This window comes from Equus quagga, chromosome 1 (assembly GCF_021613505.1).
Source record: "Equus quagga isolate Etosha38 chromosome 1, UCLA_HA_Equagga_1.0, whole genome shotgun sequence".
NCBI classification, from domain to species: domain Eukaryota; kingdom Metazoa; phylum Chordata; class Mammalia; order Perissodactyla; family Equidae; genus Equus; species Equus quagga.
In genome coordinates, this window is record NC_060267.1 from 102,566,828 (window position 1) to 102,592,498 (window position 25,671).

Sequence of the window (25,671 nt, forward strand, 5' to 3'; positions counted from 1 at the left end):
ATACAGGGAAGAGGGTGCCCATCTAGCCAGTCTCCTGGCCACACTGCTCACCCAAATACTTTGCTCCAGATGCGCGAGAGGCTGGGGGTCAGCTTGGGGGAGAGGCCCCCCACCCTGGTGCCCGTCACGCACGTTATGATGTGCATGAACTGCGGCTGTGACTTCTCCCTCACCCTGAGGCGTCATCACTGCCATGCCTGTGGCAAGGTGAGTCACCCTGTCTGGGTGGAGTGTGTGCATGGGGGTGGCATGGGGTGGAGATTCAGGGGCATCCAGCAGCCACTGCGTGTTGGGCCCAGGGTAGGGCATCTTCATGCCAACTCTGCGAGGTGTGTCCTCAAACCAGAGCTGCAAATCTCAGGCCCATTCCCGCTACACCATACACTCTCAAAAGAAAATCCTAGCATACGTGGTTATTGTCCTTTGAGAAGAAGTACCGTGTCGTGGTTAAGGGCACAGGCTCATCAGAAAAACAGGTAAACTTACAGCACAGCAACTAGAGTTAGTAATACTGTATTGCATATTTGAAAGTTGCTGAGAGAGTAGATCTTAAAAGTTCTCATGGGGGGGCCAGCCCTGTCCAAGTGGTTAAGTTCGTGCGCTCCGCTTTGGCGGCCCAGGGTTTCAGGGGTTCAGATCCTGGTCATGGACCTAGAGCCACTCATCAGGCCATGCTGAGGCGGCGTCCCACATAGCAGAACCAGAAGGACCTGAAACTAGAATATGCAACTATATACTAGGAGGCTTTGGGGAGAAGAAGAGGAAAAAAAAAAGAAGATTGGCAACAGATGTTAGCTCAGGCGCCAAAAAAAAGTTCTCATCACAAGGAAAAAAGTTTGTAACTATGTGTGGTGATGGATGTTAACTAGAATTATTGTGCTGATCATTTTGCAGTATATACAAATATCAAATCATTATGTTGTTCACCTGAAACTAATATCATGTTGTATATTAATTATATCTCAATAAAAAAAGAAAAACAGACAAGCACTTGCATAGAAACATGATGAGCTGTGCTCAGGACACAGGGTCCCTGGAGAAGGTGGGGCGGGTCGGCAGAGGAGAGAGGATGCTGGTCCCCTGCATGTGCTCTGAGATGCATCCCCACCCGGGCCTGCAGATCGTGTGCCGGAACTGTTCGAGAAACAAGTACCCTCTGAAGTACCTCAAGGACCGGATGGCCAAGGTCTGCGATGGCTGCTATGGGGAGCTGAAGAAGAGAGGCGGGGACGTCCCAGGCCTGATGAGAGGTACCCTGGGGACCACCTTCACCTTTCTTCCAGGTGGCCTGCATGGCTTCTCCCTGGTTCGTGGTTGGTGCCTGAAACTCCTTTCCTGGGGGGGGGCTCGGGACAAAAGCAGCCCTCAAGGAGGAAATAGGGGTTTAAACTCAAACCTGGGGTACCATTTCCCAAAATGTTGTTTCCATAGAAAATCGATGGGTGCTCCCAGAAGAAGGGTTCTGTGGGAGCTGAATTTGGGAAACGCTGGGCCGGTGCCTCTCTGCAAAGGGGACAGTAGGCGGGGTGCTCACGTTTCCTTTGCCATAGCGGCCCTCTTTCCGAGAGTGCTGTGCACGCCTGTGTTCTGTGGGACCGTTTTGGGATAAGGATTGTGAGATGGATGGCAGAGATGTGGGTCAGGGAAGGGCTGAGGGTCCTCTGATAAAGCAGCCTGAGGAAGCTGAGCTGGCCTTTGAGAGACTGTGCTCAGGGGACGGGCTCTGCTCCAGCAGGGTCAGGCCAGAGGGAAAGCAAGTGTATCCTGGGCCTAAAATCAAAGAGGTCTCCTCCCTGGGGCCACCCAAGGCCGTCAGAGAGGACAGCCGAGCCCCAGCCTCGTGGAGACCTGGAGAAGAAGGGCTAGCCAGCACCCAGGAGCGGCCTTCCCTCCTAGCCCCTGTGGTCTTCGTGTCAGCAGAATGCAGTGTGGCCATCTTTCTGGTCACTCATGACCCCCATGGTGAGGCTGGTTCCCATCCTGGGAGGGACCAGGAGCTCTGATTTTACAGGAATCAGTGTTCCAAAGACAAGATGTGTGCCTGTCCCGTGGACGCTCACCTCTCTTACCCCCGGTTATCTTGGTTACAGAGCGGCCCGTGAGCATGAGCTTCCCCCTGTCCTCCCCCCGCTTCTCGAGCAGTGCCTTCTCGGCCGTCTTCCACAGCATCAGCCCCTCGACCTTCAAGAAGCAGAAGAAGGTCCCTTCCGCCCTGACGGAGGTAAGGCAGGTGGGGCTGCTGTGGGAGGCAGGGGCTTTGGCGGGTTCACAGTTGTCCTCAGTGGACAGGGTCAGACCCCCTGCCCCATCCTGACCAGACTTCAGGACAAAGACAATCCCCAGGGGGAGACATTCCGGTATGAGGACTGACTGACTACTAACAAGGGCAGGGCATGTCTCCTGGGTGTGACCAAGAAGACGCCTGCTTGGTGGCAGAGGGCAGGACCTGAAATGGCTGTAGATGGTGCTAGAAGATGTCTTCCCCATCCTTCTTTCCCTCTCCCCTCCAACTCTTTCTTTTTTCTCCTTTCCTGGTCTCCTGCCCCGTAGTGTCAACCTAGTACTCAGGGGTCACTGGGGCTTCTCCAACTAAAGCAGCTGGAGTCCTGGCTTGGCCCTCCTGGGCAGACCTCTGAGCTGAACCATTCTCTCACCCTGTGGCTCCCAGCAGCCTCAGGTGCTGAGCCCCCTGGAGGCCATGGGACTCTCTGCAGGAAACCGCAGGATTGGCTCAACTCAGTTCCGTCCTGCAAATAGGACCAAATTATATGTCTGTATTCTAATGACAACCACAAACCAACGTGTGCCCATGAATATATGAGCTGTCGAAACAGTATGATCAGCCGTTGCCAAGTTGTCCATTAATATTCATTATCGAGTAGCAGGCTTAAAAATGTGTTAGGGGATGAAAAATTTAAATGGAGACAGTTCTGTCCATTAATTTAATTGCTTTTGCATATTAAAAATCTTGGGACTAACACATACATGGTAAAAAAAAAATTTCAAAAAAGCACAAAGGAATATATGATGAAAAGTGAGCTTCTCTCCTGCCCCGAACTCCTTCAGTTCTACCTCCCAGAGGTAACCACCATCTTCTTATGGATCCTTCCAGAAGTTTTAATGCATATATACAATAAAGATGTACATTCATAAATCCTCTGGTTTCTTATCTAAAAGATAACATGTTATATTCAATCTTCTATACATTTTTTCCACTTAGTTTCTCTTAGATATCATTTCACATTTGCTCCTCCACATAGATCCCACACATTTTACATTGCACGCTGTGCCATCATTTATTTAATTAGTCCCCTTCCACAGACGGAGAGCAGACCTCCCTCTCTCCCCACTGTGGCTGTGGTCTACATGAGTCGAGCTCTTAGACCCTGTGTGGTCCGTGGGTACAGAGTTTGAGAACCACTGCTCCTCCCCTTCTGGAGTCAAGCTGCTCTGATCCTGGTGCCGGTGGATCTGCCCCAGCAGCCCCTTGGTCATTGCTGCCCAAAGGGACCGCCTTTTTATTATCTAGTAGAGACCGCACTCAGTGGGATCAGTAGCGGCCCCAGGAACAGGGTGCCCCAGTCTCCTGCCACCCTCTCCCCTCCCTGGGGAGCTGCACCTCAGCAGGGCGACCTGCTTCCCATGAGAAAGTCTGCAGAAATGCTGCCCCCGCCCCCAGCATCTGTCAGAAAGGGAGGTCACAGGATCAGTTTCCTCTGATGTGTTCTGTCCGCTTTCCCTTTCTCGCCCTGTGAGAGGCTCCTGAGGTCAGGTGTGGGGAGAGAAAGCCAGGGTTGGTGTCAGGAGCCCTGGAACCTGTGGGGCGCAGGTTCCCTTCCTGGTACTTCTCAAAACAGCCCAGGCAGGTTGTAGCTTCCGCCCCCTACCCTGAAGCTCACTGACTCCAGAGAAGTCTGAGTCCTTACCCTCTCTTCACCCAGGTAGGGATTTGACCTTTGCTAGATCCTTCCATTCCTTTGGCTCAGTTTCCCCATCCATGAAATGAGAAAATCAGATGAAATTATTTGAAAACCTGGCCTTCTTGCTCTAATAGTAAGATTAATATTTATGGAGCACCTGCTGTGGGTCAGGCGCTGTTTCATGTCATTTAATTCCAATTTCACTAGAAAGGAAAGTGAGACTTAGAGGAGGTGAGTGAAGCGCAGACATTCCCTGTCTAGTAGCTGGCGCGGCCTGGATTGGAGCCCTGGACTGGTATTACTCCTCCGAGCCTGTGTCCTTAACCCCCCCATCAAGCCGCGGCCTCCTCATCGTCAGAGTTACGCACCCATTAGGCAGGAGATCATAAAGCCTTGTAGGGAAACAGTACAAAGAGGATCCCTCCTTAAATGTAAGAAAGAGTTAAGCTTACAAGTGGAAGAATCCATTTTAGAAGGAAGCACCTTTCCCCCACGTGTCCACAGTTTCGTAATTTGGAGTCTAGGAGTTCGGGAGGGGGCGCAAAGAATCTGAAGCACCACTAGGGGGCAGCACTCCCCAGGGCCGTTTTCGATGCTGTGTCTCCTGGGTCCGCTCAGTAAATCCTGTCGCTGTGACCATGTGCTCTTTTGCTGCCTTTGAGGCGCAGGCTGGATCCTGAGACTTCAGCCCTGTCTCAGATTTCAAGGCAGCGTAAACGCTCTGCCAGCCAGTTTACAGTGTCCTTGGGCTCTGTCTAACCTGTGCCCACCGCCTGGTGCCCTGACCGCTCTGCTTCCCTTCTGCCAGGTGGCCGCCTCCGGAGAGGGCTCCGCCATCAGTGGCTATCTCAGCCGGTGTAAGAAGGGCAAGAGGCACTGGAAGAGGCTCTGGTTTGTCATCAAAGGCAAAGTGCTCTACACCTACATGGCCAGTGAGGTAGTGGTGGTTCGCGCTCTCTCCTCTCTCCTGCGAGGTTACGCTGGCGCCTCAGTGTCCATCTGGGCTTGCACACGCCGTCACCTGCGGGGCGGTGTGAGGTGGGGCTGCTCCTTCCAGTTCCCGTGTCAGTCAGGTTCTTACTGAGCAGTGCCGTGTGCTGAGTGCTGCTGTGGATACACAAGCGCGTGTCCGTGCTGATCCCATTTCTTGGTGGAGATACGGCAGGACAGCGTGCAGGCCTGTGCACCAGAGTGTTTGGTTGTCACAGGCCCGGCATCCGGCACAAGCCAGGCCCTCCATAAAAGAAAGCTGCTTTCTTCTCTCCGTGCAAGTTGTTGGGGACAAAATTGAGCAGCTTGGAGGAAGCGCTTTTTGTCTGTGCTTTTCTTTTATCAGGGAACTACATTGCCTCGTGATGACTTGTCCACTAGGTAAAACTTAAGTTTCTATTTTTATAGAACATCTTACACTTATATCTTCTAAAATATAGGACAGAGGGCCTTGGGAATCAAGCCTGCTTCCAGAGGAGACAGGCATGGGCTGTGGTTGACCAGCAGGGGGCTGTCTGGTCCTGACCCAGCCTGAACCTACAGGGTGATGTGAAAAATTTCCACATCCAGGCCCCACCATCTAGTGGTTTCCACAGGCTAAATCCACTTGGAAAACAGGGCTTAAATGCATCCTGCCAGCTGCAGAGTGTGGGTGTGTCACCCCACGAGGATGTGCGCATCAGCACAGCGCTGGCCCCTCTCCCCTGACCGCAGATGTGGCAAATGTGCAAAGACACTTCCTTCTTCGCGGCATAAAGCTTCCCTCATGAAAACGTGCAGCTGGGATGGTTGCAGTCTGCCCCTCCCTCAGGGATCCCAGAGGCCAGCAGGGCCACAAGTAGACAGAGGGACCCACTATGGGCCTGAGTGACTCGGGTGCTGTGCGAGCCAAGCCCTCCCTGAGGGGGCCCCTCACTCACGCGGGCATAGGTGGGCCTTTCTGTGCTGAGGAGAATTTTGATCTTTCCAGAACAAACTGAAATGCGATGTGATACCCTCTGCAGCCCAGACTAGCATCTTCCTTAGTAGGCTTTCCACAGGACACACACAGGGGTTCTCTAGAAACTGGGCACCTGGGGAACCCCGAGTAGGCAGTTAGTGGGCCTTCCTCACGGTAGTGCTTCTCAGAATCTCTAATACACTGAGCGTGCTCTGGGTCTCTGAGACGTGGAGATGTCCTGACTACAGGCCGTTCCTCAGGGAGCATCACATAGGACTGTTGTTGTCCAGGACACACTTTGGGAAGAAATGCTAGCTTAGACAGATGGGAAAACCCAGAGTCTCCAGGTTCTGAGTAACGGTTGTCATGGAAGTGACAGCACAGGTTAATTTGAAAAGATAAATATAAGTATGCTTCCAAAATAGTTTCTTGCAGAGAGAGGACCTTGTACAATTTCTCAATAATCCTAGTCCAGTGACGGGACCAAGCTTTCAGATTCCAGCAAAGAAAGAAGGTTTGATAAAGCGGATAGCCAGTCTTCACTGGCTCTACTGCCGTGAACTGTCATGTTCCCTGAGGTGACCCAAAGAGGATGCAACTTGCTATTCAGTAATAGTCTGGGAGGAAGGGACTATGAGAAATATATGTGAATCTTTTTTTACTTTTTCTAACATTTTATTATTTAGTTATTACATTTATTATTATAAAAATTTTAAGCATGAGAAATGTTGAAAGAATTTTACAATGAACTGTCCTAGCCATCAACTAGATTATAGTTAACATTTTCCTACCTTGATCAAGTATCTATCCATCCCTCTACCCATCTTACTTTTTGATGCTTTTCAAAGTATACAGAGACCGTTCTGATTTTTTCCACCCAGATTAGTTTTGCCTCTTTGAGATTTTCATATAAATGGAATTCTGTGACCTCTTCCACTCAGCATGATGTTTTTGAGATTCATCCATGTCACTGCATGTGGCAATAGCTCATTCGTTTTTGTGGTTGAGTAGTATTCCATTTTGTGATTACGTCACACTTTGTTCATCCAGTCCCTTGTTGAAGGACATCTGGATTCTTTCCAGTTTTGGTGATTATGAATAAAGCCACTTTAAACTTTTGCATACAAGTGTTTGTGTGAAGATAGGTTATTATTTCACTTGGGTAAATATCTAAGATAGGAATTTCTGAATCATAGAGAGATATATGTTTATTTTATAAGAAATTACCAACATTTTTCACCAAAAAATGGTGTTCCATTTTACACTCCCTCCAGCAATGTATGTGAATTTGAGAGTTCTGGTTGCCTCACATCTTTGTCAACACTAGGTATTGTCAGTTTTTAATTTTCGGCACTCTGGTAAGGACGCAGTGGTATCTCAGTGTGGTTTTAATTTACATTTCCCTAGTGATTAATGATATTTCACATGTGCTTATTGGCCCTTCATATTTCCCTTTGAGAAGTGTCTGTTCAGGTCTCTTGCCCATTTTGTTAAGTAGGTTGTTTGTCTCCTTTTTATTGAGTTACAGGAGTTCTTTCTGTATCTTGGATACCAGTCTTTTGTCAGATAAATGCTTTATGAATATTCTTTCCCAGTCTGTGGCTTGCCCATTCATTTTATTAATGAATCTTTTGGTGAACAGAAGTTTATAACTTTAATGAAGTATAATTTATCAACGTTTTCTTTTGTGACTGTCTCTTTCCGTGTCCTAAGACACTTTTGTCTACTTGAAGTCACAAAGTTATTCCTCTGTATTTTCTTCCGAAAACTTTAATGTGTTAGCTTTTACCTTTAGGTGTATCTCTAATCTTTGTGTGTGGTGTGAGGTCAAGGTTCGCTTTTTTCCATATGGGTATCCAGTTGTTCCAGCACCACTCGTTGAAAAGGCTTTCCTTTCCCTACTGGATTACTTTGGTGTCTTTGTTAAATATCGAATGGCTTAGTGAGCGTGGGCCTGTTCCTGGCTCCTCTGCCCTGTCTCGCGGACGTGTTGCTGATTACTGCGCTGCCGCTGCGCCCTCAGCTGGAGGCCTTGCCGCCGGGCTGTGTCAGGTCTTCCAACTTGGTTCTTTGTCAAGATTGTTTTGGGGATTCTGGATCTTTTGTATTTCCATATAAACTTGTCAAGTTCTACAAAAAGGCCTGCCTAGATGCTGACAGAGACTGCTGAATCTCGAGATCAATTTGGGGAGAATTAGCATCTTCGCAAGATTGAATCTTCCAGTCTACAAACATGGTGTGCATCTTCATTTATTTAGTTCTTCAGTTCTCTTTTCATGTTTTCTGATTTTGAGTGTAGAGGTCTTATACTTCTGTTAACTTCATTCCTAAGTATTTTATATTTTGGGTGCTGTTTTGAATGGAGTTTATTTTATTTTCTAGTTGTTTGCTGCTAGTACATAGACATAAAAAACAATTGATTATCCTGTGACCTTGCTAGACTCATAATTAGTTCTCCTAGTTATTTTGTCATCAAATGTGTCCTTTGCAGGCACAGACAGTTTTACTTCTTCCTTTCTGACCTTCATTGTCTTTTCTTTCTTTTTCTTGCCTTAATGCAGTGGCTAGGACTGCCAGGACAATGTGGAATTTAATTGGGGAAAGTGAGCACTCTTTTGCCTTGTTCCCAGTCTTAGGGGAAAGGTATTTGGTATTTCACTGTTAAGTATGGTGTTAGCTGTGGGTATTTTATAGATGCCCTTTGTCAGATTAAGGAAGTTTCCTTCAAATCCTAGTTTGCTGACAGTTTTTGTCATGAATGGATGTTGAATTTTGTCAAATGCTTTTTCTGATCCAGCAATCTTTGAAAATTGATTCCCTTTTATACACAAGTTCTACTTTCCTTCCTCCTCCCACAACCATTCTCATGTGCTTAACTGATTATATCTCTCTGTTTATGTGTGTTTTTATAAAGTTGTATTGTTTATGAACATGTATTTTTACATAAATATATGTGTATAAAAATGTCTTTATCTGTATAAACTTTCTTTTCCACTGAGCCCTATGATTTTAAGATCCATCTAATGTTCTCTGGGTACATCTTATTGAGTTGTTAGCAATTTTATAGTCAGACTCCCTGAGTGCTCCATATTGAGGCACTGTGAGTGAGGGCGTGAGGAATGAGTACAGAATTAGCAGAAGTAACTCTAGAAAACTGAGTCAACCAACTAATCAAGTCAGTGGAAAGAATGTGGGGTAAGAACATGGTCCTGGTCCAAATTCTGGCTCTGCCCTTACTATGCTGTGTGATCTTGGGCAGTTACTTACCTTCTCTGAGTTTCAGTTTCTTCTTAGAATGGAGGTGACACCTCCTATGATTGTTGTTAAGATTAAACAAGATAATGTGAAGATGAAAATACCTGGACCCTAATAGGCTGTCAGACAATGGTACGTTTCTTTGCTTCCTCGTGACGGGTCCCTGTGGGAAGCGGGGATGAGGAGCGTGTGTGGTTCGTCCACCGCTGCCAAAGCCTGCCCCTACGCAGGGGCTCACCTGCATCTTAGATTGGAGATACCAGGGAAGGCTAGGCCGTCGACTGTACTCAGAGTGTGTTTAACATCGGCGTTTCCCTCTGCCCTTCACAGGACACAGTGGCCATGGAGAGCATGCCCCTGCTAGGTTTCACCATTGCCCCAGAAAAGGAAGAGGGCAGCAGCGAAGTAGGACCTGTTTTTCACCTTTACCACAAGAAAACCCTGTTCTATAGCTTCAAGGCAGAGGATACCAGCTCAGCTCAGAGGTACCACCATACCTACCCCTGCGTCTTCTTGCCTCTCTCTCGGAAGGGAACCAGCTGCTGCCCAGGCTTTGGCTTCTGCTCTTCTCCAGCCGTCCTGTGCCATCAAGTCCCTGTGGGCCTCAGCAGAACAGCGGAACTCCTGTTCCTGGCTGTGAGGGGGTTTAAGATTGTGATGATGCTTTCACACAGGTGTGCGTTGATTCAACAAACCTTTGCACTGTGTCCCGGGCCTTTTGCTAAATGCTAGTGGAACAAATATGAATATGACATGACCCCTGACCTCAGGCTAATAGTAATCTAGTCCAGTCACTTATAGGTTCTGTGACCAGAGTCACAGGCAGAACCGTGACACCAAGTGTCCCATCTCTTCTGTGTTACAGGTGGATCGAGGCCATGGAAGACGCAAGTGTGTTATAGCAGTTATCAAGCATGTGGACTCAGAATAAACTCTTAGATTGATATGTGGACCCTTCCAGAAGTTAACCCGTGCCTCCACTCATCCAGACACACATCTGGATTCCGCACGGGGCCTGATCTTTCTTGCTGTAACGCCCCCTCACCCTCTCAAGTGGAGCCCTGAGGAGAGATCTATGGACCACTCCTTTTCCATCTCCGTGTTCCCCCCACCCCAGCCCCCGGCATAGACTGCTTCCTTATCCAGCAGTGGGTTAAAGTTTAGTAACGTGAAGACATGGAAGCCAGTAGAAAAGTACATTTTAGAAATGCAGGCTTTTTAGTGGAAACAAGCTTTTACAGTTTTTACTCATGGTAAATATTATCACCTTTCATATTGTTGATTTTGGTGCCTCAGGTGACATGAGAAACAACCAGTAAATAACAGCTACTCTCATTGAAAGCACTTTATTGTTTTACTGAGCTAAACCTCCAACTTTATGTTTGCCCAGTGATTTACTTAAGTAAGTAGCAGATGAAGTCCTGTGGACGAATTTGCCACCAGTATTCAACAAGGGTGTACGTACAATTGATTTGTGCACACCTGGCTGTGGCTTGCCAGTGCGCAAGCAAGCGACACTCCAAGGGGAGGGTCCTCCTTACTGCGGAGGGCCGCACGGCACTGGATAGGAAGCCGAGGGTTTTCTCCTCCTCTTGATTCTGCGACCTGTCTGCTGACATGACTTTAATAAAGGAGGGACACCCTCCCCGGAGGTCTCAACACTACGCCTGTGCTGGAAACTCGGCTGCTGGCAGATCCGGCCCACCCCGCTCACGGCAAACCCTCTGAGGCGACTGGGTCTGCTTTAATTTATTGTGTGCCTTCCTGAGTTGACCCCACACGAGCTGACAGCATTATGTTTCTGAGAACCTGGACTTATTTTCCACGTGGTAATCCTTCGGCTGTGTTACTGAAGTCTTGAAAGAGAGAAAACCAGATACAATCAGGAAGTGAATTCATGGTCTTGGCTGATGGCTCTGGCCGCAGTGAGGGAGCACAGAAGTAGCAGCTTGAAGATACTCTCTGGACACCTGGGGCCCAGTCACCTCTCGCTGATGACTGCTGCTCATCGTGCTGGACGGTTCTTTACATAAAGCAGAGGGGAGGCGGGCGGGATTCCTTGTTACTCTCATCGAAATAAAAAACAACAGTGTCATTTTCTGCTATCCTGTCCCCATCCTCCCGATGCCCTGTCCCCTAAAAAAAGGCATTTGCTGACAAACCTTTTGTAAAAAGCACCATCTCAAGGAGTTACTTACATTAAATATTTTCAGGGGAATTTTTTCTTCTAGTTTGCAGTTCTTCTTTTAGAATATTTGCATTAAACATTTAATTAATGATTCAAACTAAGTGATTAGGTGGGTCCTTTTGTTAAATTTTGACGGCTTAATTCCATTGGACTCATTTTCATTATCAGACATATGTAAGTGGGCCCCTAGGCCCTCTAAAGCCTTTAGGAAGCAGGCACGACTCAGCGCCAGGTAAGGTCACCTTGCCGCGGGGCACAGCCATGGCCGGTTTCTGAGCTCTGGGTAGAATCACGTGTTTGGAAGTCATTCGAAGGCCTCTTATGGTATGACATCCTATTTCTGATACTCTGTAAAGAAGAGGTAATAGGGCTTTTATTTCTCAGTGAATAGTTAATTAAAACACCTAGGCTTCAGAGAGACATACTGGATGGGTCACGTGAGACTGCGCGGACCCTCCTGGTTTACCCGGACTTCGTTTCTACCTGTCCTTCCCGTGGTTCTTTGTGTACTCGTTTCAGCCGATCTCTACTGGCCAACTTGGCTCATTGTTCCTTCCTTGCCCTCCTCTTTGTCCAGCCCGTTTTGCATGTTCATGTCACCCATCTATCCATGAGGCCTGCCTGGAGTAACCTGGACAAAGCTGCCCACCTGGCCTGAGGGCGCTCTTTCCCCCTGGGCGCAGAGGCTGGAGAAATGGCCAGCTTCACCACCAGGGCCATGCTGCCCAAGGCCATCTGCCTCGCACCCCGCTCCCCAGGCACAGAGCACCTCCAGCAAAGGCTGTGTTTCTAGGAGGATGCAGTGCCGTGCCAAGCTGTGGCTCAGAAATGAGAACAGTTGGGCCCTGTGCAAGTCACTCTGGTAGCTCTGAGCCTTGGTGTCTTCTGTCACATGAGACCATTCCAGCTTCCCAAAGAGTTCAGGGGATAAAGCACAAACCAAACATTTGTGAAAGTGGATTGAAAACCATAAACCTATGGGAAAAGGCACAGAGTTGTTATATAAAGTGAAAATAAAGTCATGGGCCCTGCTCTGTGCCAATACAAAATGAAGACAATATGTAAAAAAGAGACTTCCTTCTTATCCATGAAAATGGCAAGAAAGAGAAACCAGGCCTGAAGAGGGCCTGGGCTGACCTCCTGTGGTCACCGGGGCTTTCCTCCCCTCAGTTTGTTTCAATGACCCCTCCCTGAACTCACCACACATGAGTCAAGAAAACACAGACCTTTGCAGGGGTGGCCTCTGTCTGCTTCTCAGAATCAGTAAAATTTTATAAAACTCAGGGTTTTACTGGAAGCAGGTAGTACTTACTTTGCATTATGGTGGTTTCACACCTTCCCTGCAGACTGAATGTCTTTTTCCATCCTTGGTCTTAGTAAGCAGGACGAATTCTGTTCATTATTACCGATACAAAGCACATCAGAAACACAGCAGTCAGGGATGTCGATTGGGTTCCCAGATCCTAATAATAATTCTTTTACATATCAGAAATACTTGCTGAGTTGTTCTGGTCAGGCTGACAGACTGACTACTCATTCTCCCTTGGATGCAGCCTAGTCCTGAGTGCTGATGCCCCGACGCTCAGGCTGATCTTTGGGCAGGCACCACGTGAGCCAGCGCCGAGGACCCCAACAGCCCTGCTACAGCTACCGAAGGGTAATGTGGTCGGAGTCCTTTCTTCATCTAGTCCAGCCTTTCCTTTGATTGACAGTGTAAATGTCACTGCTGGACACTGAAGCCCTAAATGGGGACTGAGGCCACCTGGGCTAGGAGTGGTAGGGCCAGGCTAAAGCCCGAGTTTCTTTCTGGTATGGGGCAAAGTCAACATGCTGGAACACTCTCCTGTTAATTGGTTCAGCTGTGATCTGCAGTGTCTGTGATCAGGGAGGCTTCTGTGCTTCCAAGCACTAATGGCCACGGTTGGTTGAGAGGACAGATGTGTCCACACTAACATGTCCGTTTTCAACAGCAAGTAAAGTGAAACCAGCCCCACACTGGTTTAAACAGTTAGGAAATTAGCTCAACAAGAGGAGGTGCAAAAGCAGGGCAGGCTCTGCAGACAGTATCTCCAAGAACCAAGCTCTTTGGGTTTCTCTGACCTGCTGTCCACTGTCAGCTTGATTCCAGGGCCGGTTCCCAAGAAGCTGATGGGTTGGGACTTCTGATGTTTGGGGCTACAGGCTTGCCTGTTCACAGCTACCACGGAGGAAGAGCTAGGCTTCCTGTAACTAGCTTTTTCTTAGAAGCACCCAGCAGGCCCTCCACACTGCTCCAGGACCACACTTACTTATGTCTGCCCTCTCCTGAGCTAGTCGCCAGGAAGGGGGCCTCCGTGACCAGCACAGACCAGTCAGCTGGGGGGCGAGGGTGAGATGGCTGCTGAGGATTCAGCCCCGATGTCCACCCTCTAGTCCACATCTTCTGGAAAGAAGACTATGGTTGGATTAGTGTAGTGCAAGGGCTGTGCCTTGCCGTGGATTTTGGAGATGCTCTGTGATGGAATAAGTTACCGGGCAATTACTTGGGCATCTGTTATATGTGTTTGCTGAAACTTACTGTAAGTGGTGTTGAAGAGGCTGGTTGGTGTTAGTGATCTTTTAAGTCCCTAATCAGACACAGTTGTTAAATCAGCAGCCAGAGCACTGACCTCTCATGGGCTCCTCGAAGACCTTTGTGTGATTATGAGCAACAGATAATAGCAGGGATCTCTGCACCAAGTGCTCCAAACACGCTAACCCGTCACTTCATTAGAGGTGAGTTCTGTTATCATCCCCATTTTGCAGATGAGAAAACCAGGGGTTAGAACCATTAGGTAACTCGCCCAGGGTCACACGCTTGCAATTGGCAAAGCCACACTTGTAACTGCTTCGCCTTAGTGCTTTCCTGCAATGTGCCTGAGCTGACACTATGAGCAATTTTGACACCTGCAATGTGAATTCCCTCCTAAAATTGACAGAAATCTCTGACTGCAGAGGAGCAATAAATAGGACTTTTTCCTCCAAAATCCTAGTAAACGTGAAGTCCAGTCAGCCTAAATTTTGCATTTCGTTATGCAAGCACAATCATTAAATGTTATAATATACAATCCATGCACGCAATCCAACATTTCAATATACTAATTTAACAATGAATACAGTTCTATTTTTCTGCAATCATAAGCACAAGATTTATACCTCAATTGCAGATGAGGATCTGGATATTTAAAATGCAAAGTGTACATGCTTTAAAAGTTTTTAACATTCTCCTGGTGTTATTCAATAATTGACCTGTTAGGATGAACACTCAGATATGAGGGATTTTTTTAAATTGCGGTTATGACAGTTTACAACCTTGTGAAATTTCAGTTGTACATTATTATTTGTCAGTCATATTATAGGTGCAACACTTCATCCTTTGTGCCCAACCTTACCCCCCTTTCCCCTGGTAACCACTAATCTGTTCTCTTTGTCCATGTGTTTGTTTGTTCCACATATGAGTGGAATCATACAGAGTTTGTCTTTCTCTGTCTGGCTTATTTCACTTAACATAATCCCCTCAGGGTCCATCCATGTTGTTGTGAATGGCACTGTTTTACCCTTTTTATGGCCGAGCAGTATTCCATTGTATATATATACCACATCTTCTTCATCCATTCATCAATTGATGGGCACTTAGGTTGCTTCCACATCTTGGTTACTGTGAATAGTGCTGCAGTGAACATAGGGGTGCATGGGTCTCTTTGAATTGCTGATTTCAAGTTTTTTGGATAGATACCATATAGTGGGATGGCTGGATCATATGGTATTTATATTTCTAATTTTTTGAGAAATCTCCATACTGTTTTCCATAGTGGCTGCACTAGTTTGCATTCCCACCAGCAGTGTATGAGGGTTCCTTTTTCTCCACAACCTCTCCAACATTTATTTTTTGTTTTGGTTATTTTAGCCAAAGATATGAGGGATTTTTAAGGTAAGTGATTTCGAGATTCAGCAAATTTTCCTCACATAAGGGAAAAGATCACAATTTCTAAGATGGATTTATAAACAGTAACCTAAAAATTGATCATTTACTTGCTCTTCTCAAACCCTTTAAGAATTTGCATTGTGTGGTAAAAAACACAAGCCTGAACGTTATGGTTACCATGTGCTCTATGAGAGCTGACAAGAAGTCTCATTTCAGGAAGGAAGCCATCATACCTTTGCCAGACTAGTTCCAAGAGGAAGAGAGCACGTGTTCACAGAATCCTTCTGTGTCCTGGGGGATCACATCCCAAGGGAGGAGGACTACTTCAGAAATGAAATCAAGCCAATGCAAGCAGTGCACAGCCCAGAGCCTGTCAGTCATGTGAAGCCAGAGCAGCGTGTCTGGGGTGAGAGACCACAAATTTGTAACATGTTGCAAGCAGAACCTGGGCCGCTCTACCAAGGTTGCCCCTCTCCCCACCAGCCCCTGGCAGCCAGACTGATGGTGGGAAGTGGAGAGGAGTCAGAGGGAGAGCTGGCCCTGGGGACCACTGTGTACGTTCACACCCCAGGCTACAGCCTGAGATTCCCACCCCCAAGTCGAGTGTCCTCCATACATGATTGGCCTTGGGCACCTACCATGACCCACTCCTGTCCTCCTGGTGTTCCCCTCTTGGGGGTGAGGGGGCGCCCAGGCATCTACAGTGTTTACCAAGTGCCTCAGGAGACTCCGCACCAGCAGGTTGGGGATCTGGGGTTGGGCGGGTCTGGAAAGGTTTTGCAGTAGTTCAGTTGCACCTTAATTAAGAATTAAAACTTAATCCAGTCATGGGCAATGACCTCAGCTTGCTGCCAGACTGAGAGTCTGTGGTAGAAGAGCCAATTTATGGGGTATACCTGTGGTGTGATTCAGATACTTAGCTGAAGAAAAGTGAGCCCCGGCAGAGTCTGAAATGATGTTATAGGAATGAGAGCTGGCACTGAGATTATCACACAAGATTGCAGGGCACCTTTTAGAATCTGACACTATGCCAAACATTTTAAGGAGAAATATATGGCCAAGGTAGTGAATATTTGCGAGGGAACCAGTCTAACTGGGCCAGACACAGGACTACCACAAAGCGGTGGCAGCCAGTAAAATATGCTCTTCCACAGAAGTCTTCTCTGGAGAGGCTTAATGACCCTCATGTCCTGGTGATCATGGGAGAGATTTGCAGAACAAGTTCTCTACAGAGTCTCGGCCTCTTCCTTGTACAGATAATCTGATGATGTCTTACAGGAGGGAGCATTCCGTGTGGACAGAGCAGAATGACAACAGGCCTCATTTTCTACCTTGTCTTTCAAGAGTGCCGTTACAATAGACAGAGCCGGCGTGGAGTGGCAGCACTTCCACAAGAGCCAACGAGAGGCTTGCACAAAATAAAATCCATAATAAGAAACCACCAAAAAAAAAAGCAAGCATCATAAACACATTTCAGCCTTAACATGGCAGAGTTTGTCCATTGTCCCAAGGACTATTTCATGACATTTCTGTTTTAATCGTGTGTGTGTGAGTGTATACAGATATACTGATTTTGATGTAAAATGTATTTATACTATAGATTATGGTCCAAAAATTTTTAAACCACTATCTTAAGAGAATCAGGTAAGAAAAAATTAAAGACCACAAAGTTGCAGTCAGACACATAATGAGCCAAAAAAGACTTTATTAAAGTCACATGTTCAAATGTAGTAACACATTTCCAGTTTTATTTTTTGAATGTTTCAAAAATATTACAAGGGGAAAAAGTATAAAATTCATGGCAAAGCTACACAAATTATTTTATCAGGAAATGGATACTGTAGCAATTAAGAGAAAACTCTATTATAATTTGTATATGTAAATTATAAAAATTCCCCAAGAGCTGAGAGCTGCAAATACTACAGAACTGTAAAATGACATGTTTTATGCCAGAGGTTCCTAAAGCATGTTTTCAACAGTGACTGCCACTCTGGTTTATATAAAGATTCCCCACTCAAGTGTGAACTGCCCTAAATGACCTCAAGGTCTCTCCAGAATTAGGATCTCACCTTCAAAAGTGCATCACGTTCTCTCCAGAGGTGGACACAGAGGGAAAGTGCATCTAAAACGTTCACCAGCAACTGTTTCCCAACATCTGTCTTGTGGCAAAGTGTAGGCAGCAGGTCCTATGTTCCTTAGAAGTCCTCTAACAAATATGAGCAGGAGATCAGGATTTAAAAGAACTGCCATCCCCAGTAAATCTGTGGCCCTTCAAATCCAGTAGTCTACTCAACAACCTTCGCCACCACCCACTAGACTTCATGAATGTGTGATGGAGCTGCCCCGCCGTGAGCAGCATACATGAGAAAATAAATTCCCTCTTCATCACTACAGTAATTGGCTATGTCCCCAAGCATGCGACTTGATTATTCCAGCATGTATAATTATGAAAGTTATTATAGGTATAAAATTAGACAGCTCTTTTAAAAATACAGCTATGATACCACTCAGTGTGACCTTGAATCTTATTTTATGGGGGGCAAAGTAAAAAATGACCATTGGTTTTCACCATAGCAATTTTACTAATTTCTCTTAAATCTCGACCTTTCATCTACTCAAGAAAGATCTTCCATTCTTATGGGTCCATCCCTCGCTACATAGGATGAGAAAAAGATCCTCTCCTGACAGTAATAAGTGAAGAAAATGGTCTTTTAAATAACATTTTTAAAAAAGCTTTTCTTTTTCCAGCTATGTCCCCTGACATTGTTAAGCTTTCTTTGTGAAAATTTTTAAGAGAAAAGTGTTTTTCCTCTTTATTCAGAAAAGCTATAGGGATAAAACTTTTTTTTTTTGAGGAAGATCAGCCCTGAGCTAACCACTGCCAATCCTCCTCTTTTTGCTGAGGAAGCCTGGCCCTGAGCTAACATCCGTGCCCATCTTCCTCTGCTTTATATGTGGGATGCCTGCCACAGCATGGTGTGCCAAGCAGTGCCATGTCCGCACCCAGGATCCGAACCGGCGAGCCCCAGGCCACCGAGAAGTAGAACGTGCAACCTTAACCGCTGTACCACCGGGCTGGCCCCGGGGAAAAAACTTCTAATAAAGGATACAACAAAGTGTTTCTTGACAAGTTCTCTCTTTGAGGGAAAAATCACAATAGAAAATTTGCTAGATAGCATATTTCAAATTTGTAAATAAATTTAACATAGTGCATTAAACATTCAGAGTTTCTTATCTACATAATATAAGGTGTTCAATTCAGGGCTTGTGAAAAGTTTTGAGCTTTGAGGTTCAGAAGCCTTTGTGAGTGCCTCAGTTTACTGCTCACAAAGGTGCTTGCGTGTGCTTCCTGGCACACTCACCCCCCAGTGGGTGGTGCAGCCTCAACTGCCCTCGGAGCAAAGAGACTCGGGAGTTGGCGCTCTCGTCAAAAGCCCCACACTAAGTTAATGGTAAATGTGGAATGTGGGGAGACGTGCAGGGTGCTCTCCACTCTGCCACCAACACCCTCCTCAGCTGAAAGATTATTAATTTTCAGTTATTCTGGAAACAAACTTGCTGATTAAGACTCTGATACACAGTTAACTAATAAATACTGACTTTCCTGGGCTGGCCCAGTGGCGCAGCAGTTAAGTGCGCACATTCCGCTTTGGCAGTCGAGAGTCCGCTGGTTCGGATCCCGGGTGTGGACATGGCACCGCTCATCAAGCCATGCTGTGGCAGGCGTCCCACATATCAAGTAGAAGAAGATGGGCACGGATGTTAGCTCAGGGCCAGTATTCCTCAGCAAAAAGAGGAGGATTGGCAGACGTTAGCTCAGGGCTGAGCTTCCTCAAAAAAAAATTGACTTTCCTAATATAGAGAAATGCTGATTACCTAAGTCATAGCCAAAACATCTATGAACAAATCAAATTACACATTGAAACCTGGAGCCTCAAGAAACACATTATATATATTTCCAGGATTAATTAGCTGGAAAGAAAGGTTAATATGACTGGGGCTGTGTTTCATGGTACTAGAAATCTGCAGTTGAGTCTGGTGGAATAAGAAGAGGGAGAGTAAGTGGCTGAATGTTGCGTATGTAAGCCTACGCCAAGGGACTGTGGGACGCTGCAATACCCAGGCACTATTTCCACAATGACACCAGGCTTCGCATAGTACTAAGCACTAGAGACACATGGTTATTTACTTCCAGAAGCTCACAATCTGAGGTGTCAGGTACAAACGCTCTAATTCTCTGTGGTAGAAGCATGAGAAAGCACTGTGGGAGAATGGACAACAGGGAATGGATTGTGCCTGAGGCAGGTTAGGAAAGAGTTCCAGAGGGTGACTTGTGAGTTGGGGCTTGACATCGGAGGACGGGGATGTCTTACAGAGATAGGGGGTTGGAGAGGCCCCTGTAGGCAGAGAGCAGAATGAGTAAGGTGTGTGAAAATGAGCAGGTCACCACGCAGCGCATCCAGGGAATGGGGTAGTACAAAATTGCCAGAATGCAGGAAGTCACAAAAGCAGATGAGACAAGAAAGGCTGGGGCCAGGTCATTCAGAGCCACTGCACTTAGGTGGGAGCCTTCGTTGTTTTAAAAGAGACAGGTGACAAGAACAGATGTATTAGAAAGACCACTCTGGTCTTCTATTTAAAGAAGGCAAATTGAAGGCATGTGAGGTAGAGTCTATTCTGTCCAAGATGGCCACAATAGATCCCCTCCTGCATGTTCTTACAATGTGACTTTGACACCTCTCCCATTGAGTGGTGGAGAATGTATTCCCTCCCCTAGAACCTGGACAGACTTTTGTGGTGGCCCAGTGAGTAGCAAAGAGAGGAAGTAACTTGACATAAAATGCCACTTTGTTCTCGTGACACTTGCTCTAGGAATGCATCAGCCATGCTATGAAGAAGCCAAGGCCACGTGGAGAGGCCACGTGTCAGTGTTCACACTGCCAGACAGCATCAACCACTCGACATACAAAGAAGCCTTTCAGATGATTCCAGCTCTTATCTGACTGCAACCACAAGAGACCCCGAGAGAGAACCTATCGGAGCCCCCTGGATCTGCAAGATGATGATAATAAAAATAAAATGATTGTTGGTTTCTAAGTCATTGGGCTTATGATTAGTTATGGAGTCATAGATAACCAAGAAACATGCATTTCTTGGCTCCCTCCCAAAACCCAACTAAAAGGACAGTAAAGGAATAAAAAGATATAACCTACAAGACAAAGAAAATGCAAGAGGAAGCATAGGGTATGGAAACTGTCAACCCATTTTCAGAAGATATAACATGCATGGACAGTGGCAGCTGGCTTGGCAGAGGAGAAAGCTAACACCAAAGGGCCTGCAGGGAGGAACGTCAGTGAGACACCAGGACCCCTGCTCCTAAGAGAGGCTCGGAAACTGGAGGCACAGGTGTCTGGGAAGGCCAGGGTGGGACTGAAGATATGAAGATCAGTTGAGAGCCTCTGTAAGGAGTCATGAGACCCTGAGATCCCCAACCCCACCCTATACAGACAAGAGACTGCCCTTCACCACCCTGGCAGGAGACATGGAGTTTATTCTCTGGAAAAAATAAGAACTAGAAGAGGAACAGGCCCCCGCCCCCAACACACAGACACTGACACTTTGGATTCAGCCTCTAGACATGGACTCCTGTTTCCTGCCTGCCAAGTAACCTCTCCATAACGGATGGAAATGTATGCTCAATAGAAGGAATCAAAATTCTTACTGAATTCAACAGTGTTTTTATTGAAAGACTACCACTGAGTGGTGCTCTGATCTCAACGTGACTGAAAACACCCACTATGAAGGACTTTCAAACAGCGCTGCTCAGGAGTTTGGATTTTACCTGATAGGTCACAGGTCCCTAACTGGTTCTGAGGCCCAGAACTATGCTTAAGAGATTCTGTTTGGCTTACATAGTTTAAAAACCATTTGTAAATTGCCAACATTTTAAAGTCAAGAGATTTCACATTTACAAATCTGGATTTCTGGCTTCTCTCAAGAAATCTGAAGATACCTGGGCTGCATTCCAGGTGCTGATGAGGGGCTGCCCCTTTAAGTGGGTAGTGAGCTCTCCAGGTAGCACTGCAACCATTTAACATACTAATGGTGTTTACATTAGCTTCCTTACCTCCTTTAGACTACCAGCCCGACCCCCACCCCACCCTGCCCCTAGCTTAGGCATCTGAGTTTTCACTTCAGCCCTAAGCAATGCAGAACCATTAAAGAATTTTATAAACAGAAGAGGGCTAGGGATGGCTCCGTTTTAGAACACTTCAGCAGCACCATCGAGGGAAGGAGGGGGCAGCTGATGGAGACTGGTTAGGAAGGTTAGGAAACCATAGCAGTGGACAGAAGTAGGACCTAAACCAAAAAAGAGTTGGGGAGGGATCAAATGTGAGGGTAGAACCAAGAGGATTTGGTGTCATTTAGACCCACAGTCCTGACAGTGTACCCACAGACTCCAAAGCAGAAGCCTCAGGGTAGCATCCCATCTCTCCTCAAGGTGAAGGGCAGGATTCAAAGCAAAGAACAGAAGGGAGAGGCTTTTCCAAGGAACCTCTCGCTTCTAGGCACATTTCCTGGCCTGCAATGAACAGGCTGTGGGGTTGAAATAATCTCTTTAAGAAACTCAAGGAATGGCACTATTTAACTTTTTAGACTTCTCAAGTGAAAGGCTGGCAGTCCCAAGTGGGTTAGCTCTTGAGGTGGTGAGGTGGTACTGAGCGAGTAAAATAAACTCCCAAACCTCAAGATTGAGAGTTCCTAATTAGGCAACATTTAAAGAACAAAAAACACCCTTCCAAGCAACCCATATTCTAAAACAGGGGACCAAGGGCAGGTGCATTTTTCTGAGAATATAATCTGATGTTCCATGATGCTCCAAAATATTTAAGCCAACTACAACTTAGAAATAATATCTTTTCAAGGCCCAGGAAGCCCCAAGCCAGAAACTAAAGGGGCAGGACTCTCAGTAAAACCCATTCTGGAGGGGGCTCAGGAACACACGCTCACAGTGTTCCTGTACCACTAACTCACCAGGGTGCTCTTTCTCTTTTCTCTTCCTGGGAAGAACAAGGGACATTTTTAGAGAAGTTGAGACCTCTCTAAGTACTCTTCTACTGTGTCAGAGCTTGACTTTGACGGAATTGAGGTGAGAAGAAGAGAGCTGTCTTCCTCTCGAAGTTCTCAAGGACAGAAGAGAGAAATAAGCAGAAATAACTATTAATAAATGTTCCACCACTTGCTGGCCACGTTTGGAGAAGTCATCCTCCCTCTGTTTAAGTCCTCAGCCTCTTCAGCTGTAAGAACAAGATAATACCATCTCCTTCACAAGGTTATTGGGAAGATTAAACAGGATAATGTGTAAGTGTAAGGAATGTGCAATCTGGTATTCAGCAATTCCATCTGTTCAGATTCCACATTCTTAAAAAATAAGGCTAATAACAATTATATGAGGTTTAAAAGTTTATTTTATAAACAAGTCATATTTATATAGATGATATAAACAGAAGTTTCATAAAATGATTACTACTATACTAATAAAGCCTAAGCTATTATAGAACAATTGATACAAACATGTACATAAGTACTTAAGAAGGTAATTATTAAGCTTTTCGGGTCTATGAAAATAAAAAGGAAAACCATTATTTATTCTATCATATAAGCAGTACCCTTACAAGCAAAAAATCTCTGGTAATAGTAGTCTGACAAATTTAGCACATCTACTGCTATTGTTTAGTCAAAATTTGGTTTTCAGTGAATCAACATTTATCATTTTAACGCAAATTTAAAATAAACTTGGAGGGCAAAAAACATGTTTACTCTGTGCTAGGTACAAAAGGAATTGCATGATATAGTTCCTGCTCTCAAGGAGCTCACAGCTCAAGGAGTCAATTAATGATTGACTGCAGAACAGACTGGTTAAGTGTTATGGGAAAAAAAGACCTGCCCGGAGGACCACGGAGAGCACACCTGGGTCTCATCCACAGAGCACTGAACAAGGAGCCAGAAGCCCCAGGCTCACATCCCAGCTCATAGAAGTCACCAAACCTTGTTTTCACTGGGTTCATCTGTAAAAACAGGACGATGATTATGAATATCGTTTGCAATACACTGTTGCTGGGAAAGCATTCATTCAATAAATGCCCACTCCATACCCACTCTTAACTAGGTACTGTGGTAAGGACTGAGATCGAGAGAGACAAGGCACATCTCGATACAGGGCTCACAGTCAGGGTAGGTGCCGAGATAATGCACACACAAGGACTGCGTGCTGCCACATACATCATCACTCCGGTCGAGCCCTGGTTCCCTGTGAGTGAATAATATTCAGGCACAGAGTAAAAAAAAAAAAAAGAAAACCTTCTAAACTGCATTTCAAAGGTGAAACAGAAAGTTTTACCTTGGTTTTGCCACACGTTTGGCATTTTTCACCATGCAGGTCCAGGCCTGTAGTGTGCATCAGAAGTATCTGTGATGCTCAACAGAAGTACTGATATCAAAGCTTACTGCTTCTAGACCATCAGGGGCCTGGCAGTTCTGCAGTGCACCCCCCAGTCAAGAATCCTTTAGTTACCAAGGCTGATAAAATAATATTAAAAGCACTGTTAATGCAAATGAGGATACTTCTTAACAGTCAATAAAAGGAAAGTATAGCTAGTATGATACAAGTTGAATATTTTTTGTGATTATAAAATCCATCAAGTGTTACAAAGCTACTTAAAGAGTGCTCACTAAAAAGACTTGTAGCAAAAACACAATGGAGGAAAAAGTGGCATTATGGCAGTGCTGACCTCTGCTTGCACAGGACTGTTACCTGCCGATACTGTTTGCAATCTGTGTGTGTGTGTGTACATGCACGTCTATGTTCAGGGGAAGAAAAGCCACTCAAATCGATCAAGATTATGAACCCTTGCTACTAACTTTTAAACAACTAACCTTTAGCTGAAATTTACCGAATACTATTACAAACAGGGCAAACTGATACAGCATGATTTATACCATAAACCTGAATCAAAAGGAATAGATCAGAGCCCTGGCTTCACTTATTGCACCTGCGGCACTGGACAGGTTGCTTAACTCATCTGGGCCTCAGTTTCTACACTGAGGAAATAACAGTGCAAATAAATGGAAATAATAGTACCTTGTTCACAGAGCTGCTGAGTATTAAATGAAGAAAATTAAAGAAAACTATAAACCATCATAGAAACATTAATTATTGTTTACTATTTACTTCAAAATCTAGTATAATTGTAATTTTTGTGAAAACCCCCCAAAACTCACTGATGTGTGAATTTTTATGCTCTATCTAGAAGGATCATTTAACATTAAAAACTTAATTTTTGAGAAAGAGCACACAATTGCAAAGCAGTCCACGTTTACAAGGATTTAACCATCAAAGTGCTGGGCTACCTTAGGCACATCACTTGACCTTTCTGGTTCTCACCCACCTCTCCTGTAAAACCTTCCTGCCAGAAGAGGATATGCATGTGCTGAGGCCTTCCAACTTCCAACTTCAGGGTCTGTGGCTCACCATGACATTACAAATTTACCTCTTCTCCACTTACTTCCTTGCAAGGAGAGAACAAGGAAGGAAGGAAAATGAGTGTATTTAAAGCATTTCCTATCAAATACAAATATCACCAGATAATGGACAACATACTCCCAGTTGGGGTCACCCTGATAAAAGCCCCAATGGCTACTATCTAAGAAAAAAGATTAACCTATCCAACTGGGAGTATTTATTTGCAATGAATAACAAAAGTGCGGAAAACAATCAGCAGAGGATCGTGGGCCTACAAAGCATGGCGATCCAGGAGAGCCCGGCCTGAACTCCTCACGGCATCCGCACCTTCCAAAGCAAGTCAACACCGTAATTAAAAGAGAGAAATATCTAAGGACAACCTACAACCCCAGATGCGTAAGATCGAGAGAAGCGATTTTCTTCCTCCATTTAAGCAATTTTGCAAAGAGCTGCTTTACTAGACACACTTCGGTACCGCTGTTGACGAGTTCGCAGGGCGAGACGCGTGGACTCCGCAGGATTTGGACCCTACGTTCACTAAGAGACCACAGACACAGCTTTCGGAAGGTTTCAACACTTCACGCGACACCGCCAGAAGCTGGCGCATCCTCGGACCCGAAAAACCCAAAAAGCAAACCCGCGGTACCGAGGAGGCCGCAAACAGTCGGACACCCACCCAATAAACCACCGACCTACGGGCGCTCTGCCGCGGGACCGCTCTTCAATCAACAAACGCGGAGGCTTCAGGGGGCAGGAGGCCGGAGTGCACGACGGCTCGGCGGGCGCACAGCCCCACCCAGCCCGAGGAGTCGCGGCCCCGCAGGCCGGGCTTTGCGGACGACCAAGCCACCCTTTCGCCTGAGCGCGGCGGCAGCCCGGGGCCCCAGCGCCCGCCCGCCCCGCCACCGCCGC

General features: G+C 46.1%; 1 protein-coding gene and 1 long non-coding RNA gene across 6 annotated transcripts in view; one reads left to right on the forward strand and one right to left on the reverse strand.

Moving 5' to 3' along the window:
* FGD5 (FYVE, RhoGEF and PH domain containing 5) overlaps positions 1 to 11,323 on the forward strand; it is a 110,524-nt gene extending 99,201 nt beyond the window's left edge. Inside the window, exons 16-21 of the mRNA XM_046664857.1 lie at positions 70 to 207; positions 1,121 to 1,250; positions 2,091 to 2,221; positions 4,729 to 4,857; positions 9,436 to 9,590; positions 9,971 to 11,323. Coding sequence (XP_046520813.1) covers positions 70 to 207; positions 1,121 to 1,250; positions 2,091 to 2,221; positions 4,729 to 4,857; positions 9,436 to 9,590; positions 9,971 to 10,007 — 720 coding nt within the window. The 3' untranslated portion in view covers positions 10,008 to 11,323. The remainder of the gene's footprint in view (positions 1 to 69; positions 208 to 1,120; positions 1,251 to 2,090; positions 2,222 to 4,728; positions 4,858 to 9,435; positions 9,591 to 9,970) is intronic.
* Positions 11,324 to 11,428: 105 nt separating this feature from the next.
* Positions 11,429 to 25,665, reverse strand: LOC124241263 (uncharacterized). 5 transcript variants are annotated; one of them, XR_006889162.1, is made up of 5 exons: positions 24,686 to 25,665; positions 22,272 to 23,816; positions 17,306 to 17,442; positions 15,470 to 15,637; positions 11,429 to 11,641 (listed from the first exon to the last, which is right to left on the reverse strand). It is a non-coding gene; the product is annotated as an uncharacterized LOC124241263 (long non-coding RNA). The 5 variants fall into 5 exon arrangements; XR_006889163.1 differs by lacking the exon at positions 15,470 to 15,637 and having other exon boundaries at positions 11,578 to 11,641; XR_006889161.1 differs by lacking the exons at positions 11,429 to 11,641; positions 15,470 to 15,637 and having other exon boundaries at positions 16,942 to 17,442; positions 22,272 to 23,547; positions 23,638 to 23,816.
* Between the last annotated feature and the right edge of the window lie 6 nt (positions 25,666 to 25,671).